The 21123-nt window shown below is 46.0% G+C and overlaps 1 protein-coding gene across 5 annotated transcripts in view; it reads left to right on the forward strand.

The window, feature by feature from the left end:
• KCNIP1 (potassium voltage-gated channel interacting protein 1) overlaps positions 1-21123 on the forward strand; it is a 357410-nt gene that overhangs the window by 313835 nt on the left and 22452 nt on the right. For 2 of the 5 annotated variants that reach the window (XM_084762895.1, XM_084762898.1), the window contains exon 2: positions 20961-20993. The exons of the other annotated variants lie outside the window; for them this stretch is intronic. In XM_084762895.1, coding sequence (XP_084619021.1) covers positions 20961-20993 — 33 coding nt within the window. The remainder of the gene's footprint in view (positions 1-20960; positions 20994-21123) is intronic. 5 annotated transcript variants of the gene reach the window in all.

Here is a 21123-nt window from a genome sequence, read left to right on the forward strand (position 1 = left end):
ATGACCCCATGACTTTCCTTTACTGACGTAAGAAGGCACACAGCTTTCTGGCTTTCGGGGTAGTCAAGAGTAATGTGACCCAGGGGCATAGCATTTCTCTACAGAATCATTGCTATTACAAACATCAGGTAGGATGTTTTTATGGGCACAGCCTAGGGTTTATACAGTGGTCCCAGGTCTTTATCTCCGTGATACAGGAGTCAGAAAGCAGCCACACAGCACTAAAGAGGAAGACTTCTATTTATAGCCTAAATAAGTTTTTATAGTCTAAATAAGTTAAAGAAATACTGAAAACCCAAAATGAGACCCTCAAGCTTCTTGTGCGGACAAGGCACGGGTCCTGGAATGCTTGGCCATGCAAGCCCTTTGAAAAGTATAGAAATTATCTGACGTTACGGAAATAACCCCTAAGAATGAGAGTTTAAGAATAAAACAGATTTAGACTGAGCTGTGCCATCTGCTCACTAGTGACTCCTGCTTCTGTGAATGGGGTGATGGGGTCCATCTCTAGCATATTGGAAGGCTTAGTTGAAATACACTGTGTAAGATCTTGACTCAGTCCTAACGCTGTCTACAAATACTTCGCAAGGACACAAAGAGAAAATGACTCACCCAAGCTGCTTTCAAGCAGTCTCCCGGTGGTCATGGCCATCACATGGCCCACAGGCAGACAGTGGGCACAGCCAGACTGGCTCAGCATTGCTAAGGTCCAAAAGGTCCCTGGCACCTAGAGAACCAGTGTCCCTGCCCCCAGGCTCCTCTTCAGCTTCCCAAAGTGGCCCCCAGGCGCCAGCGCGCAGGGGCTAGGCCCTGGAGGGGGCGCTGGAATGCCACAAGACCTCGCTCTCAGGAATTCAATATAGAAAACACATTAAGACCTGTTTACATGGAACTGCTGTTTATAATTATTGTTCCCTATGGGATATTCCCCCACTGCTTCCTCCAATCCTGCTTTAAACTGCTCAACTAATAGAGCTTTCCTGGCTTCCCCGGGGAGACATTCACAGACGCTAATAGAGCCATAATTCAAAAATTGCTTGATATACATGCCCTCAATTTTCCCCAAGAACCACCTAAGTGAAGATCCCTAAGCATGCAGCCTGCTCATTGGCCAGAGGCAAATAAACATGCCTGGCATTAAATATACAGCCGGCTGTTCATCCAGGTCGCCACCAAGCCACAACAATTACTATGCTTTATCCTAAGCGATCCCTCTGCCACAGGCGCAACAGGGAAAAAGCCAGCTGCTGGGTGGGACCTCCGGTGGCCTCCGGAGTTTACAAACCTTTTCCAAAATGCAAGCAAGGAGGTCAAGGGTAAACAAGGCACTGGAGATGCCGAGACTCAACGCTTAGAAGCTCCAGACAGAATGACTTCATCTTTCTGATGCGTAAGGGAGAGGGCAGAAAGAGAAGCACGCCAGGCATTGCATCAGTGCATCACCACTTTGCATAAGCCACGCCACCATTACAGCATTTTACCGGAAGTGTAATCTGCCTTCAGACGCCAGGGTGAATGATGGCTCTGGTGACTGTGCATCACTTCAGTTTCCTGAGAGCTGGCTTAGCGAATGGCATGATGGGGAGACCGCTACCACCCAGGATTATTAGGGCATAGAGGGAGATTAGTGAGCACAAAAGTATTAATTTATCTTTACAGGCAGCTGTTCAATAAATGTCCCTCTGTCTTCTCTGCTGATACCTGACTATGGTAGAAATGGATGCTTTGATGGGTTTGTTAAGCAAGTATGTGAGTGGTTGCGCAATCCCAAACATGCTGAAATTAGGTGATTAAGAGAAGTAAATTAGGACTGATTAAAATAAGGTTGACTTCCACAAATGAATACATTTAATGAAATTTGCTGTCTTGAGAGGAAATTCATAAAAATTGAAAATAGCATGGGTTCAAATGACTTTAGAGACCATTCTCAAGACAGAATTCATAGCTGATTAATAAACTAAAAATAGAGAGAGTCAACCAATGCTGGTAAAGTAGAAACCCAGTGTCCTCCTGGGGCTTGTGGCAGAAGGAAGAGAGGAACAAGAAAGTGGAAGTCCCTATCCCAGAATTGGGGGTGCTGGCCCAGATCCCAAGTCTCCCATCGCTGCCCCCCATGCTCGCCTCAGTCATTCCTACTGGCCAGTGTTCTTTGCATTGTTGACATTCTTGGGGACAGGATGGCCGACCTCCATTTTGTACCTTGTTGATAGAGCCAGGCTGGCACATGGGCGGGGTGACCACAGATGTCTGTGTGGACTAACATCCCGCCTTTCTTTGCACATGGGTAGACCAGAGGGACAGGAAACGCATCACAACCTACTGCCCACCTTCTGAGTACCATGTTTTAGAAACAAGTCCCTGGTTCCTCACATCCCCCTGGAAGGCCCTGAGGAATGCGTGCCCTTTACGGATGAGGCCCCTGGCCAAGCGAAGCCACTCATAAGCCTCACAGGAAGCATGTGACAGAAATAACATTGTAATCATTCCAGTGTCTGGGTTCGGCAGCCAGCTCTCTCCATTTCTCCACCTTTCTTGATGCAAAATACCTTACCATGAGAGGCTCAATCATCCTGAACTCACACGCTGACAGGAATGAGCCTCCACTGACATATAAATGAATTTTCCACTTGTAAATACGTAAGAAAATCCCTTAAGCTCCCATTCCATGGCTACATTACTGTGGCAGACAATTTTCTATTTGAGTAAGTCTTGGCAAACATAAAAGACGTAGAATAACGGTTCTCACCCTTCATAATGCTGAGACCCTTTAATAGAGTTCCTCGTGTTGCGGTGACTCTCAGCCATAAAATTAGTCCATTGCTACTTCATAACTGTAATTTTGCTACTGTAAATATGTGATATGCAGGATATCTGATATGTGACCCCCAAAGGGGTCTCAGCGCACAGATTAAGAATGGCTGAACTAGAGGAGAAAAAAGAAAGTAAGATGCAGGCTTACAGGGAAACACACAAAAAAAGATGTTTACCCTCAGCTCCTTCATCCCTGTGTTTCTTGCACACTTCCCTTGCAGGAAGCTCAGTCAACAGCACCCAGCCTACTGAAAAGTTCCTCCAGCCCGATGTAAAGGACTCAGCTCACTGTAAAGCACCCTGGCTCAATCTAAAGCACCTCAGACCACTGTAAAGCACCCTAGCCCACTATAAAGTAACCCAGCTCACTGTAAAGAACCCCAGCTCACTGTAAAGCACCCTAGCTCACAGTAAAGCACCCTAGCCCACTATAAAGTAACCCAGATCACTGTAAAGAACCCCAGCTCACTGTAAAGCACCCCAGCTCGCTATAAAACACCCCAGAACACTGTAAAGCACCTTGGCTCACTGTAAAGTACCCTAGACCACTATAAAGTACCCCATCTCACTGTAAAGTACCCCCGCCCTCTGTAAAGCACCCCAGCCCACTGTAAAGTACCCCAGCTCACTGTAAAGTACTCCAGCCCACTGTAAAGTGCCCTGGATGACTGCTGGACCTCAGAGTCCTCAGGAAGATCAGGAATGAGTAGGAATCTGCATGGCCCTCCAGGATGACAGATGCTCTTGTTGAAAGATGGGGAGAATGCCGAAACACTCTCCGCCGAAGACTTCAATTTATCTTCTGGACCATTTTAATCGGCAGTCTCATGTCACAGTTGCACACTTTTTCAGGAGTAATTAGAGTGCTAATCTGTAAGAAAGCTGTCTATTAAGAATAAATTAATAATAGCTAGTGCATTTTGGCTGGCAATCTTGAATGATATGGTCTTCCTATAAAAATTCATGTGTTTTTAATGAGCCTGAGACATGTTTTTCAATGAACCACAGATGGTTCATTTTTTTAGTATCCTATTGTCCTAGTGTGTTTCTTCGATGCTGTAAAAAGGTTTATTTTGTTTACAAGTTACAATCATCATGGAGAGAAGCCAGGGCAGAAGTTCAATGCAGGCACTAAAGCAGCGACCATGGAGGAATGCTACTTACTGGCTTGCTTCCTGTGGCTTGCACAGCTCCTTTCTTATGTAGCCCAGGCCCACCTGCCCAGGGATGGAACAGCCCACAGTGAGTTGGGCCCTCCTGCATCGATTAGCAATTATAAGAAAATGCCTCACAGACATGCCAGAGGCCAAGAGGCCAATCTGATGGAAGGCTGTTGTTGTTGTTGTTGTTGTTGTTGTTTTAATTGTTGTTCCATCTTCCTGGGTGTATCAAGTTGACTGATGGTCACTACAGCACCTATAAGAAGACATTATGGGAAGGTGTTTTTTAAATGGTAAAACAGCTAGAACAGGTCTTGCTTGAGGAAACTCTTTATAATCTTCAAAGTTCGCCCTATCATAACAGGGAAGGGATTGGGGTGATAGTCCCACCCTTCTCCAGCACCCCAGTGAGCCCCTTTCACCAGTGGGTCGGCGAAAGCAAGGGTGCATAAGCCTGACAGCTACTAATGAGGCTTTCCTGACAGAAGAAATGGGAACTGCAAAATAATCCTTGTAAATGTGGTGAGTGGAGGGTATGAAACGCATTTGGCATAGCGCTTTCCACTGAAGAGACTCCTTTAAGACTTGTTCCCCTTCCCCGTCACACTCAGAACCGTGAAGAGCATTTGAAGTGCTTCCAGTGCAGGCCCGTGCACATTCTGCAGTGCTGTAAGGCTAGGGAAAGCACTGTTCAGATGTGGTCTCTGTCAGTGGAGCCCAGGTGGTGTGGGTACAATGGGATACACCCAGTGGTGAGGGAAGGCAAGCAGACACCAGAGGGGAGACAAGAGCATGTGTGGGCCTGTGCAATTGTCAACAGAGAATCGAAGTATGCGAGTGTCCATCAGGGAGTCAACATGTGCAAGTGTCAATCAGGGAATCAAAGTGTGCAAGTGTCAATCAGGAAGTCAAACTGTAGAAGCAGTAAGCTCGGAGACAGGGAGGGAGAAGAGGAGAAACTAGCGTGGCATGAATAGGAGAGACAGAACCTAAAGGTTTATTTATTTATTATGTATACAAGTTTCTGCCTGCATGTACACCTGCACGCCAGAAGAGGGCACCAGATCTCATTATAGATGGTTGTGAGCCACCATGTGGTTTCTGGGAATTGAACTCAGGACCGCTGGAAGAATAGCCAGTGCTCTTAACCTCTGAGCCATCTCTCCAACCAGAACCTGAAGGTTAAATAGGTCATAAAGTACCTTGAATGTCACATTCAAAAGCATAGCCTTTCACCTCAGGCAATGGGAGCCAGAGAGGGCTTTGAAGTGAGGACAAGGTCAAATATATCCCACTTAAATGCATTCTATTTCCCTCTGCCCACACACATCTGCACAGAAGGTTCTTGAAAGCCCTTCCTGTCCTCCCTCCACACAGAGAATCTTCCTGCCCATCATACATGCACTAGCACGCGCGTGCGCGCGCGCGCGCACACACACACACACACACACACACACACACACACACCACTGCTTCTCATCTTCTAAGCCCCATTTATTTGAATTTCATCCCCACCATCACTTCTTTGGGGAAGCAACCCCTACAAGCCTACACATCCCCCTGAGCCCAGCCACTCCCCGCTCAGTGCCAGCGTACCCTCTTGCAGCATCCTCTGCTGCTGTAACACTTCACACCTGGGGTTCTTAGCTTCTCTCCCTCACGTACCACACCATAGTCTCCAGGGACAAGACCCTGCCTGGCTCGGCTCACCAATGCCTGTCAATGAGACTGGCACGTACCAGATGCTCCACGGTTACCTGCTCTCCGTTGTCTCCAAAAGATCCTTCTACGATGTTTACACAGGGAGCTTATCTACTGGCAGGGTCCAACCTACAGGCTGGAAGCTGGTTCACCACGGATGTCTTTGGGAGAGATCCCAGGTCTTTGGAATTGAATCTAAAGAAGATTAATGCCTGGCGTTGAAGTTAGGAAATGTCAAGAAAGACTTTTCGAGCCTGTGTGTCTGGCGGCAGAGCCTACCGTTCTGATGCGGGCAGGAATCCCAACCTCAGGGTTGCAACTGTACCACGACCATGGCACTTGACATTCAGAAGGCATTCTGTGAGTGCAATTAGAGAGAGAACACGAAGCTCTCAGGAGCCCCGGTCTCCAGAGAATCCGCTTCAGCTCACGTAGCAGGCCCGGGCAGGAGCTTTTCCCCACAGCCTCAGGACCAACCAGTTTTTACAAATTATCAACATCTCCCCATTAGCTGTTGCAATATTAAATTGTGTGACTGGAAATGAATGAATATTCCCACGGGCGAGTGAGAAAGACCAAGCAGCAGGATTTAATAACAAGTCCTGCCCTCTCTCCAAGCAGAAGGTCTCCCTAATTAAATATTAAAAATCTATCCACACAGCCAGAGCCAAAAAAAAAATTGCTTTTTCAGCAGCGTGGCTTGGAGTCACTGCCTCAAAAAACCCAGGTACTGTAAGAATGACCTCTCAGGGACCAGCCAGGGCACCAAGGACAGCTGCATGGTAAACAGACATTCGTGTTGCTCGGATTCTCTCATCTCCCCACATTCCATCTTTGGGGGGACTATGAGCCATGGATGACATCACATACACAGTTTTCATGAGTAAACTGAGGCTGGGGTTGGGGGGAGCAGTGACTACCACAAGGCCATGTAGCATCCAGTAATGATGTTTGTATTTGAATCATTGTACGTGGTTATGAAACTTGTTCAGCGATTGCAGCAGATAAGAATGTGGACTTCGGGGCTGGAGAGATGGCTCAGTGGTTTGGACAACCGCCTGCTCTTCGGGAGGTCCTGAGTTCAATTCCCAGCAACCACATGGTGGCTCACAACCATCTGTAGTGTGATTTGATGCCCTCTTCTGCAGATAAAAACGCTCATATACAATAAATAATAAATAAATAAATCTCAAAAAAAAAAAAAAAGAATGTGGACTTTGGCATCAAGCTGGCTCGGATTTGAACCCAGCTCTACTGACTGCTGTGGCGTCTTCCTTGAGAAGATCACCCTATATTCCTAAGTCTCGGGGATTTTTTTTCATTTGTAATAAGTGGTAGCATGTTGCCCACAGGGTTTCAGGATGGTGACAGGAGATAACGCATGAGACACACACTACTGAAATGTTAGTTACTGTAGTGATGAGAAGGTCACCAATGCTCCAGCTCCAACTGCAACCCCCATTGTCCTGGGAAGTCCTCTGAATCAGGTCCCTGCCTGATCCACTGCTCCTAACCAGGCCGGGGTCTCAAGGCAGAGAAGTATTAGTAGCTGAGTAGCACTAACCAAATACTCTATGCCGATGGCACCTCCACTTATTATTTCATTTAAATACCACAAATCTGGCAACGTGTCGACTGGCCATACCCTTTCCCAGATGCTGAAGCACAGGCTGATAAATGAAACAGGTGACCAAGGTTACTTCAGAGAGGGCCTCTAAACCAGAGGCTCCGCCCTTACCTACCTGGCTTCCCAGAATGCATTGCAGAGAGATACTCCAAGCCCATGGTTTCACTCTATCCCTCCAGGATTTCTTGGGGTTGAGGAGCTCTCTACATGTACTTTTGAAACTCCTAAGCAGAGGCTCTTATGAATTTCTTCATAATTGAAATCCAAAGTCATGGACTGAAGATTTAGAAAAACACACCTAAGCAAAGAAGGTAACACTCATCCATAACCCTAGCCCTCAGAGACAGCCATGCACAACTTGCCTGTATAGTGTCTAAGCAGGAAGGGATAGAGAGGTGGTAGACATGTGATATGACATGATGTGGTACAATATGACATGATATGATGTAGTAGATGTGACCAGAGACACGCGTTTCCTGTTTCGTGACATTTGCAAAATGTTTCCAGTGCCTCCGAACCTGGTTTCCTTGCTTCGTAGTTCCTTCTAGTTGCTTCAATTAAAAATCACATCTTTTTCTCATGTTAAATCTCCTCCTTTTAATTACAACTATCAAGACCTGTTTCCCCCTGCAGGGTCATGAGGCAACTAAAGTGAGAATAAAGGAGGAAGTTACTGATTAGCTGGGGGGGAAAAACATTCAGTCCTGGGAGATTTTTTTCCAGCCTTATAATATTCTCAGGCCATGCAGTCAGGTCCCCAGCCAAACCTGAATCAGCCTTTGGCATTCTAAACAGGAATTCTGAAGCCCTTTGGCATTCTAGCTGAAACCTCAAATACCTCCGATTGTAGCTTTTATTAACTGAGAAGGGGGAAATGGATGTTCTTTCCCTTGACCTCACTTGCAGGGAACTGGGACCTAGTGGAAAGCCTCAGACCCGTGTAATTCATCAGGGCCTCTACTGCAGTGAGGCGGCGAAATGGGAGGGGAGCAAGCAAGCAAAGCCCTCAGGCAGAGAGCTAGCCTGAAAAAGCCGTCTCCATGAATTTCCAGCCAGTGGGGAAGGGCGGTGTAGTCCCCAGTTCTCCTATGACTGACATCAGACCTCACGGGGGTCTGATACATATAATTACTATTATAATTCATGGCTCTTCCCTGCCTTCTATGACACACATAAATTAACACTGGGTTTGCTGCTGCTAGAACTTCTAACTTAGCTCCAAAGTTCAGGACAAGATGGAGCAGGATGCCTTGCTCTCCTCTGGCCCTCCTTCCCTTTTTAAACACTGTTTCTCCCACTGTTTCTCCTCCTTCTCAAGTTCTTTTTTTTTTCTTTTTTTTATCATTAATTTATACATATTACATCTCAGTTGTTAGCCCATCCCTTGTATCCTCCCATTCCTCCCTCCCTCCCGCTTCCCCCCCTACTCCCCTCCCCTATGTCTGTGACTGAGGGGGACCTCCTCCCCCTGTATATGCTCATAGGGTATCAAGTCTCTCCTTGGTGACCTATTATCTTTCCTCTGAGTGCCACCAGGCCTCCCCATCCAAGGGACATGGTCAAATATGGGGCACCAGAGTTTGTGTGAAAGTCAGATCTCCTTCTCCACTGAACAGTGGAGAATGTCCTGTCCATCGGCTAGTCTGGGTAGGGGTTCGAAGTTTACTGCCTATATTTTCCTTGGCTGGTGCCATAGTTTGAGGAGGACCCCAGGGCCCAGACTTGCCTGTAGTTTTCCAGGACCTTCTGGGATCCTTCTATTTCCTCATTCTCCCAGGCTTCTCACACCTAAAGTCTCAATAGGATGTCCTCCCCTCTGACCCACTTTCCTGGTAGGTAAAGTTTTTCATGGGGACGTACCCCTTGGACTAATGCTCAACCATGTTCATAGCTGCCTTATTCATAATAGCCAGAACATGGAAACAGCCTACGTGTCCCTCAGTAGAAGAATGGATAGAGAAACTGTGGTACATTTACACTATGGAATACTACTCAGCTATTAAAAACAAGGAATTCCCGAAATTTGTGGACAAATGGATTCAACTAGAAATTATCATAATGAGTGAGTTCACCCAGAAGCAGAAGAGTTAAGTGGTATATACTCACTTATACCTTCTCAAATTCTTGTTAGAGGCTGTTCCACCCACCCGATGACATTCTGTACTCCTCAGTAACAAGGATGCTACAGAGAGACTTCCCTGGGGCAAGGAGGGTTCTTAGGTGGCATCATGGGACATAAGCCAGCGGGGCTACCGGAGATACACATCACTCCTGTTTATATTGGACCAGCCAGTGCCAGTCACAGGGACAAGAAGTAGGTGGTGGAGAAGACACAGAAAGTGATGGTGATGAGCAACAGTGACCGCCACAGTGTCATATTTTGAAAAATAAATTTTATTCAATAAAAACAACATAGGCAAGAAGTCTCAAGCCCATCTTTCAATGGGATTTACCTATTATCACAAAAAATGGAAGGAAGGAAGAAAGAAAGAAAGATTACAGTTCTCGGTGCAGTTCATACCAGTGGCTTTTACAGGTCAAACAAGGCTGGCACAGTGTCTCAGCAGAACTTGATGGCAAACCTTATGACCAAGGTTTGATCCCTGAGACCCACACAGTGGAAGGAGAACTGACTCCCAAAAGTTGTCCTCTGACTTTCATACACACACTATGGCATGTAGGCACACACACACACACACACACACACACACACACACACACACACACACGTGCACTCCTCATGCACGCTCACACACAAATGAATCTAAGTGAAGGGGAAGGCATGTCTCCGCCCCAGCCTCGGAACCCCAGGATGTGGTCTTCACGAAGAAAGGCTTTGGAGCTTGAAGTGCAGGTACCAGCTGGGAACACGAGAAAGGCTTCATGCTGAGCATGACTTGAAGCTTGCTCTTGTATGTGAGGCTTAATTTTCAAAGATTCTTCTAATCCAATCGAAGCTTTATGGCAAGCTCCCCGCCCCCGCCCCCGCCCCCGCCCCCACCCCCAGGCCTGACTGCTGAGAGGCCCTGCTACCTCCCTGAGAGACATTCAGAAGGATTGACAACTTGAAGGCAGAACTCCATATGGAAACCTCCCTTAAAGCATTGCGCCAGGAGCGGCAGTTACTATTACCTACCGCTAGGCAGATTAAACAGCTTCAGAGCCCTGTGACCCGTCAATGTATTCACAGCTTCACGCGGCTAATTAATCCAGGCTCATCCGTCCTCATCAACTACAAACGGCTTCCAGCCAGCTCTCCCACTCGCTCCCCAGTGACTCATGTGTGAGCTCTCCCTAGGTCTCAACCGACTCACAAAGACCTTCAGTAGGAAGCTAAGCCCCAGGGCCTTGCCTACAAATTGGGAGACACTAGATCAATAGTGCCTGGTAGATGCCAGGCCTTTCTCTGCAGAGGTCCCCTTGAACTTCGTGGAGGGAGAGGCTGAGGTCCCTGGGATCTGTCTGCCACTGCACCCTCTGAATTTGGGAAGGCTGCTCAGGTTCTGCTGAGCTGGGATTTCAGCCTGCCTCTCCTCATCTGCTTCTGCTTGTTCATGGCCACCACTCCACCACCCTGCCTTCTGTAGCTACCCTGTATAAAACAGTGCCCCCTACAACCTGTTTCGCTCTAGTCTTGTAACCCCATTTATCTTCATTCGGAGCTCCAACACCACATTTGGGCCCGCTAGCCACTGCTCTTATTTAATAATGTCTATATGACATCTACTAGAGACTTAGAAATTATTTGGTAAACAGGCACATGAATAATGAGCTGATGATGCTGTCCTTTCAACACTGGAACCTAAGTTTCATCTTCTGTGCCAGAGAGCCAGTGTATGACCTTGGGCAAATCCAGTTACCTTCCAGGACCGCAGTTTGCAAACATAGAATAAAAGTCTCTCTCCATAGTTAGAATGCCCTGGGTCTTGGATACATCAACTGAAGTAAAGCCTGCCTCGATGCTGAGAAAAGAGAAACAAAGGCAGAAATGCTAGATGGGTGGCAGGGGTGAGGGGTGAGGGGGTGAGGGAGGCCATGGGAAGTGGACTCCTGGAGCTATTAGAACCCTCCTTTCCGGCTACCTCAGACGGGGGTCCCTAAAATTCACAAAAGTAGAGAGGCTTGACTGGTCTCCAACTTGTGGAGACAGACACGGGAGAACAGACCCAGCAGAGACCTTCGGGATGACTGAAAAGCATCGGGCCAAGCAGGGTCTGCTCGCCACTCGTCACCTCTGGAAGGCTTCTGATGCTGCGTCTCCAGATAAAATGGGAATGGAAATATTTAGCTGATAATAAACTGACACTGAATATGTCATAGTGATACTGAAAAGCTACAGGGAATTAAGTGAGATGATGTAAACAAAGCACCCAGGATGCTCGTCGGCGTTTTGGACCCCTCCCCCCACCCCACCCCCCAAAAATGAAATTTGGTCATGTTTCTAGACTGCCACAAACACCTAAAAGTCACTTGGAAAAATGGTGCTGTCGGGTCGGGATTGCAGCACTGCCCAGGGAGTTTGAATGAGTCACAGTGAATAAATGCTCCTTGCACTTCCCATGCAAGGAGTAACGGCACCTAACTAGAGAGTGCATTTTCTGGCCAGAACTGGCTGCTGCTCCTCTGCTGCTAGAGTTCTCATATAGGAATGGAAGCACGGCACAGCCACCACCTCTAGAGAAGCCAGCGTCCCAAATTTTTATGTGAAATAAATGGTGAAATTCCCACTTAAAAGAAGTGAGCCAATGATGGGACAGTTACCATGATTTGTGAGCTAAACTGTCGACTTTACAGAATGAGCCGGCCAGTGAACACAACACTCTCTATTTCCGGCCACACTCGCATAGTGCTACTCACTTAACACACACGGAGGACTTGCTAAGTACTCCAGTCAGGTTTCCAGGATGAGTGGGAATGATGTCAGCTGGCGGTGGACTCTCATAGAGACAGAGGTTTGTGTGTGACTGGATAACAAGGCTGTTACAGAGGATCCCCACAGAGGTGTGTGGAGGGTCACCCCAAGGTAAACAGCACCTCAGTGTAAACCTTTCTATGCTAGGGTGAAGCTGAAGTTACCTCAGCAGGCAAGTAGTGGGTGTAGTGGTGAGCCTCACAGAAAGAGACCCCTCATCTTCCTCCAGGACTGTCTGGCCCCAGGAACCAGCCCCGGCCCCTCTCCCACATCAAACCCCCTCCTCACCTCTTGGTTTCTATTTCAGTCCATGAGATCTATTTTTACTCAGAGTAGATGTAAGTGGGACAGAGCCCTCCAAGACACTCCCCCACTGCCTGGGTTTCATTGCTGGGGTGCCTTTGTGGTACTGATCTGGGTCCTGAAACAATTCAGGAAGCCAGCAGGGCTTTGAAACTGGCTGCATTTCCTCTTTTTATGATGGCTCATTTTACATTTTTATTGGCTCTCCGCTGATTGCTCCCGGCTCTCTGACGGGATGTGAGATGCGCTGACATTTCTAGAGATCAATATATTAATAAATCACGAAGTTCATAATGCCTGATTTGCTTCTAAATGAGACAGAACTATTATCACCATAAAGCTGCACATAAAATATGCCCAATTGTGATGTATTGTGTAGTCTAAGCAAAGGCTTTGAGTGAATAACCTTTCCCCAAAAGAAGGAAACAATCAAAGCTGAATAACTTCATTAATAATTCAAGGTGTGTCTGCCAAGGCTTCATTTATTAAGTGCACAGTTAAGAGGCTTCCACACTGAGTCCTGGGAAGGAGGGTGCTACCTTGACATCGCCTCATGCCTCTGGGCAGGCGCACACATTCTCATACAAACTGACTGACTGCAGTCCTCACATTTGGCAGTTCGTATGGCAGCTGAGGGTAATGTCCAGTGGCCTTCTCCAGCTAAGAAACAGACCAAAACAGTACACGCAATGACTGCCTGGATTATTAAGGGCAGAGGACATGGAGCCATGTGATAACTCGAGGGAGAAAGAGGCAAGAAATCCTCTCAATGACTGCCAGTTATTACGTCTATTTGCTAATGCTCCAGGCACTGTTTCTGGTCTCATTACCCACAGATACCTTGCCCTGTTCCATGGCCACCTTCAGTCTTGATGCTCTTTCATCCTGAGTCTTGAGTCTGCTAACAACCATTACAGTTAATATAGACAATAATGGGCATGTTAGCCAGCCAGAGTCCAACCTGAACTGACAATTGAGTGCCCTTTTAACAGAGTAAATCACAGAAGAGGAAACTCTCCCGATATGAAAAAAGAAGCCCATTTAATTAACTAGATCTGTCAGGATATGCATATTCATGACCTGCACAGTGTCTGACCGCTTGCCCATTGATTCCGCCGTTGAGAATGCCTTAAAATCACCGTCATAATACAAGCAAGAATTGAATTATGCAGTTTGGTTCCTATTGTGCACGGGGATATTGTGCAGACCTCATCTCACCTAGATTTACAGCTACAAGGCACTTATGGCTATAACTCATATTAGTCTAATAGCCATATTCCTCCTAGGGACAGTGAGATGATCAGATCAATTCTAAAACTATTACTGTGCTCTCTGAGCCCACCAAGCAAGGCACATAATACAGCAGACACGGTCTCAGCTACCTTCCTTCCATTACGTCTCTGCCTGAGCTATCCCACAGAATGCGTGGAAGTTTATGTTTGCACTAGTGACAAGGAAAAGCTGTTATCTTGGGTTACAGACCAAGCTGATTAGATGAAATCAGCTTTTGACTCTTTAGCACACTGATTTGAGGCAGTTGAACGCATGTCACGTGTCCTGAAATAGCAGTGATAATATGCTGGGGACCTGTTATCCTGGGGACTCATCTTCCCCAAAGCAGAACCGCTTCACTTCTTCACTTCACACCGATAGCCTGGTGGGAATATTGACAGGAAGAACATTGATAAGTGATGACTTCTTCCTGCCCAAGAGCAGCTGTTGGGCATTTAAGAACCCACCAAAGCGAACACACTGCTTGGAGAGCATCTGTACCTAGCAGGTGGACAGAGGGCACACCTCACCCATTGGGTGAATTTCCACCAGGAGTAAATGTTAGGCTTATCAGAGATAAATCCTCTTGGACTCTCACTCTGAGCAATTTCTTCAGTTTCTCTGTTCACTCCCTTCTTTCCTCCACCTTAAACAAACAAACAAACAAACAAAACCCACCCTTCCTTCCTGGAGACTTTTTGTTTGCAATGAATTGTCATCACCGTTTCTTGGTCAGGAGGAACAGTAAGAAGCCACCCATGTTCTCCCGTTATTTCCTGCAGAGATAGCCTAGCTCTTGAGAGTGCTGCCCCTTACACAGGTCAGCAGTGCTCATTAACAGGCTAGCTCCACAGGCTGGAAGGTCAGGGTCACCATCCTGCTGAGTCCAAAGGAGAGCCCACGGGAGGGGGGGATGGCAGGGGGGTTCCCCCGCTGCCATCCAAATGCTAGCTTGTGGTAGGATTTGGATTTTGTTTGACTAATTGCCCCCTAGAGCCACAGAGACTACTTGAGTGACTAAGTAAACTGTCAAAAATATCATCTTGGGCACTTTTTCTAGACAAAACGCTCCAGTTAAAATATCACCTGGATCCTTCTGCCTGTGGCTGAGGAGCTCCAGGGAGACCGACGATCCTAAGTTGCAGCACAGCCGTAGGTTCAGCTGCAGAGGATGCCACTTGGAGATATGGGGACGTGGACTCCATTGTGTATACAGTGACCTGCGGACTTTTAATGGCTGTGTTAGATTGCTGAGACTTATTTCTGACAGTAAATGCCCACCTGCTAAGAAGCCGCAGGAGACGTTTGACAGCCTTCATCTGCACACACATTCAGTGCCCTGTGGATCAGAAGACCAAGTGTGCCCTCCCGTTGGGAGAAAGGGCAGTGAGCCCTAACAGGCTCCGTGCTGCAGGTCTCTCAGCTCCTTTGATCCTTAGCTTCCATTTAACAGAAGCAAGAAGCACTCAAGTATTTTTTTTTTCTCTATAGGATTGCTTCTTAGGAACGTTCTCAGGACAGGTGTAAATGAATGAGTAATGTATAAATTCAATTTTGCTTAAAAAGGGCAGGAGGGGTTTCAAGATTAAGAGAACAAACGCTTGAAGCAAAACATGATTTGAGTTTTATTGAACCAAGAAAACTGAAAAAAAAAATATCTGGAACACTCAGAAAAATCTTTATCAGGCTGAGCTTGGGCACTCACGGGACTCGTTAGGTAGATAAAGATCAGAGCTGACGAGCTGTGTGCAATGTGTGGGTCTGGGTAGATTTTTTACTCACCTCAGAGTCTCCGCAGTGAGAATCTAAGCCTTATGCTTTTGAGACCAAATGGGACTTTTCCCCTCTCTGCTATCTGCAGACGGAGAAGGATCTTTAGCCCTGATTGGTAGGGGAAGCCATTGATCAAAAATGACTGCTGACCTCATGCAAACAAAGCATTCATCCGTGTCTAAGGGAAGGGACAAAGTAACACTTTAAATGCCTGCATATGATCACTGACACAGCTCCTACTGGGAGTAAGATTTTTAAGAGGGAGTACGATGCCTGTCCTGTTTGTACACATTGTCATGTAAATTATTTACAGCTTCTAGAACCTCCTTTTGAGCATAGCTTCAACACCATCCCACATGTTTTGACACGTCCTGTCATCGTAATTTCATGCAGAACAGCATGAATGTTTCTGAGACATGAGCGCCTTCGAAATTAATATGTGATAAATTGGGAGAATGAGGAATTTCCCAGGGGCGTGCTTGGTTCGTCACTGAGGACTTCTTAGCACTCTGGTTTGTTCCTGGCATCACGCTTGGTTCCCATCTACGAACACACCCTGAGTAACTTCGGTCCTCAGACTTCATGGAGACTAGCTCTAGGTCCCTGGGAAAGATCGGTCTAGGTAAATGTTCCTCGTGCACTGCGAAAGAATGAACCGTATTTGTGACAGTTGGGTAGAAGCTCTGTGCATCAGTGAGGCCTTTCATGTGTTGTGTTGATCAGATCTCCTATGCTAATACTGACATGATGGGTTGCTTATATTTGTGCGTGCGTGCGTGCGTGTGTGTGTGTGTGTGTGTGTGTGTGTGTGTGATATTTTTACTGACTCTTTGAGAATTTTATGCATGCATGCAATGCACTTCTATAATATTGATTTGTCCTCTCCAGCTTCTCCCAGATTCCCCCTTCTCGTGCACGCGTGCGCACGCGCACACACACACACACACACACACACACAGAGAGAGAGAGAGAGAGAGAGAGAGAGAGAGAGAGAGAGAGAGAGCAACAACAACTCTTTCTTTTTAATAACCTGTTGCATCTAATTAATGCTACTCACATATGCATGATTTTGGGGTCATCTATTGGAGCAGTGGTTCTCAACCTGTGGGTCATGACCCCTTTGGCAAACCTCTGTCTCCAAAAATATTTACATTATGATTCCTAACAGTAGAAAAATTAGTTATGAAGTAGCAAGGAAAATAGTCTGATGGCTGGGAGTCTCCACAGCATGAGGAACTGTATTAAAGAGTCTCAGCTTTAGAAAAGTTGAGAACCACTGTACTGAAGTATGGGCACACTTGTGACCACACCCCTGACCACGCCCTGACCACACCCCTGAAAAGAATTGACTCTTCCTTCCCTAGCAGTCACTAACTGTCAATTATTTGTTCCACGAGAGGAATTTTTAACTCTTCAGTTATGTCTGTGAATGTGTTATTTTTTTTCTTTTAGTTCAGTTAGTCTTTGCTTTAAGTATATTTGAAACAATGTTAATTCATACTAACTTAGAGTTGTCACATTCTCCTAAATGACGAACTTTCTAATGTCCCGAAACTCCTTTTTATCTTTACTAAAGCTTCTTAACTTACCATGTACTTCACCTGATAGAACTCAGCCACTCCAGTATTTTTTTAAGTTTATGTTTGCATGGAGCATCAAGTGGCATTGGGTTAGGTCTGGTTTTTATCTGATGATCAGCATCTTGCATTGACGATTTTCTACTTATATTTGTTGTTGTTGTTGTTGTTTTTAGCGGTGTATCTCTGGGGTTTTCCATGTGGTTTTGTTTTTATGTTGCTTGTGTTTATTTATAGAGCTTCCTGAATCTGTGTCTTCTTTTATTCTTTTCATTCTTTTTTGGAAGGAGTTGGTTTTCTGAGATAGAGTTTCTCTGTGCAGTTCTGGCTATCCTGGACTCACGTTACAGACCAGGCTGCCTCTGCTTCCTGAGTGCTAGGATTAAAGGCATGCACCACCACACAGGCTCAAATCTGTGGTTTCTTATGTTTCAGTCTTAGTGTCTCTTCACATATTGCATCATCAGCATTATTTGTTTCCTTCTTTGGGGGAGGTGTTAATCATATATATGTTTATGTACATATACACGTGCATACATACCTTACCTACATTCCTTCTTTGGGGGAGGTGTTAATCATATATATGTTTATGTACATATACACGTGCATACATACCTTACCTACATTCCTTCTTTGGGGGAGGTGTTAATCATATATATGTTTATGTACATATACACGTGCATACATATCTTACCTACATCCTCTTCCTTCATCCCTCCCTTCTTTCTCTTTCCTTCTGTCTTTCCTGTTCTGTCTACCAAATAGTTGGCTCTCTTTTCATCTGTGTCTAATCTATTCTAAAATAATTCTGGTGAATTGGTGATCTCGGGTAACATATTTTTCAATTCTACAATTCTTAATTAACACTTCGTATACATTCTGGTTCTCTGATGGAATTCTCCAGGCTTTGGAGTCTCTTTTCTTGGGCATATATCCATTGTTAGTTTTATTTCTGTGCCTGATCTGTCTAATACACAAAGCACCTATATATCTGTTGCTGTATCCATCTCTTTCCCCTAGGTCCTGCCTTTTACACACCCAACAAATTCCACTAAATGGTGAACATAATGTTTCCCACATGGAAGGCATTTGGTTCAGTCTTCAGCTTCTAAGAGATAATAAAAGACAACCCTGATCTAGACACGGGTTGCTTCTTTGAGGCAAGCCGCCATCTTAGCTTTCAAACACCTTCATCCTATCTTTCCCAGTTGTTCTCTGTGGGAGTTCAGCTCAGCTACAAAATAACCCACCCTATTTGGTCTCTTTGCTTCTGTGTTTTCACAAATGTTAGCCCCTTGTCTCTCTTTTCTTCAAGATTCAACTAAATTATTCTCTCTCTTTGGAATCTTCTCTGACTTCTCTCCCATCTGGTCCTGAGCCTTTAGGAGGTAGCGTTAAGCCACTTCTTCCCTTCAGGCCCCTGTTCTTAGCCACCCATGCTGCTGCTCTGGAATGGGTTTCCAATGAAGAGCATGAGACCAGCAGTTCATAGCATCCTTCCCACAGCCGTGTTTATCCTGAGACCAGCAGCTCATAGCATCCTTCCCACAGCCGTGTTTATCCTGAGACCAGCAGCTCATAGCATCCTTCCCATGGTCATGTTAATTCTATCACATGCTATATGTTTTAGATGTCATTCGTTGATATCATCTAAGATTTGAGTAACACACATTTTTCATTCATGGCTTCTCTTGACAAATCTAAATATCTGGACTCTGTACATGAAAACAGGTGGTTGAAAATGTTTCACCCTCTTTCACCAAGCAGTTACTCTCCAGCCCTCAGCCTCATATGCCTCACAAGTCTATCACCTGGACCTATCTAGACTACCTTCCCATGACCCTTTGCACTTGATTTGCAGCCTCTGGTCTGCTTGTGTGCCTCCCTGGCAACAAGACTACGTTGTAGACAATTGTTGAATCTTGTCATTCCTTCCAGAACCTATCACATTTCTGGCAGGGCAGAGAGGATCAATTCATATTTGTAAGCACGTGGGCAAGGCAGTAAGATTATTCTATGGGATGCTGTAGCAATAGACCCTTGACATGCATTTGTCAAAACCCATGGAACCACAAAGCACAATGGTTGAAATCTCAGATGAATAATGGACTTCCATTTTTACTAATGTGTCAATGTTGGCTCATCGGCCATTAGTAAGTCAACTTTAACAAATAAACTATACAATGCAGGGTGTTAACAGAGAAACTTCAATACTTTTTAAAAAATATTTATTTATGTATTATTATGTATATAGTGCTCTGCTTGCATGTACACCCTCAGGCCAGAAGAGGGCATCAGATCACATTATAGATGGCTGTGAGCCACCATGTGATTCCTGGGAATTGAGCTCAGGACCTCTGGAAGAACAGTCAGTGCTCTTAACCTCTGAGCCAACTCTCCAGCCTGAAACTTCAATACTTTCTGGGGGAACTTTTCTACTAATCTCATACTGCTTTTAAAAATGTAGCCCACAGAGCTTGAGATGGCTCAGCACTTAGTCTCACTTGCTGCTCAGTCCTGAGAACCGGAATCCTAGCACTCAGGTCACAGGGCTCACAAATGTCTATAACACAGAAGGAGGAAGGGCGGGAGGGAGGGAGGGAGAAAGGAGGGGAGGGAGGGAGGGAGGAAGGGAGGGAAGGAGAGAATTTTAAAACATCCCACTAGAGCTGGTGAGATGCTCAAGGGGTAAAGCTGCTTATCCCCAAACTGGATGACCTGACTTTGATCTCTGGGATACATTTGGTGGTAGGAGAAAACCAACCCCTACAAGTTGTCCTCTGACTTACACATGTATGCCACAACATGTGAGTGTGCACACATACACTCGAGTGCCATGTTTGGTATCAGTGAATACCCAGCTCTCTGAACTACCACTCTTAGGAACACCATGAACAGAAGCCATTCCAGTCTGGGTCTGTGGGCCTGTGGGAACTAGAACACACTGAGGATGCTGGCTGGACTGTCTGACACACCTTTAGCCAAGGGTGCAAGCAAGGCAGGAGTGAGTTCAAGTAGGAGTTCATAGGGGAAAGCAAGAGTAGCCAGCACATAGACCCGAAAGGCCAGCAGGAAGGCATCCAGTAAGAGCTCTCTGGGAACCTAGGCTCACCCAGCTCACGTGCCATGGGGGATGTTCCAGGTCTGGTGTTTCTCCTGTATTTCATACATAGCACAGTAAAAGACTTAGCCAGCACCCGCTCTGTCACACACATAATATGCTAATTCTTAGCATCAATTGCACTTTTTCTCTTCTACATCTGAGTTGCTTATCGCACTTAAGAAAGGAGGAAAGGAGCCGAACTGTGTAGCTTGCAAGCTCCGTTGAGAGCAGTAAATGTATCGTTTATTCACTGGCGTATAACAATAGATACTTTATTGATAGTTGTTGAAGAAATTACCCTACAAGATCCATAGCTAAATCACAAAGAAGTAAGAGGTAATGGGGCCTTCTCATGGTGGAGGGTATCTTAAAAGCCACTCTTCAATCAAACCTGTGGGCATTTCCAAGAAGCCATCCACATCTGCATCCTCCGCCACGTGCCATCCCATCTCTCTTTGGGCTGCATGACTGCATGGCTCAGCATGCTGGGTGAGCCCTGCTGGTGGCATGGGCACTGGGAGGTGACCCGATGCTCGTGCCTGTTCTGACTGTGGGAAAGGGATGGGAAAGCCAGGCTCCGCCCTGCTCGTCCAAAGCCCCTTGCATATGGCAAGCTGAGTGGTGACCAGAACTTCCTCACAGTGCCTCTCCGATGACAATAAAAGTGTGTTGTGTTTTGAAATGAATGGATTTGGTAAAATGTTTTCTTACTTTTTCCTAGACATCGCCTGGTGGTATTACCAGTATCAGAGAGGTAAAAAAAAAAAGTCTACACTAACTTGATTGTCTTGGTCACATTACTTGGAAAGGAACAACTTCTCAATCAAATGTATATTCTGCAGTTAGCTTTCTCGTTTACCAGATTTTGTGCCCCTTCTTAGCAA

This window comes from Acomys minous (assembly GCF_964271855.1).
Source record: "Acomys minous genome assembly, chromosome: 16".
Classification (NCBI taxonomy): Eukaryota; Metazoa; Chordata; class Mammalia; order Rodentia; family Muridae; genus Acomys; species Acomys minous.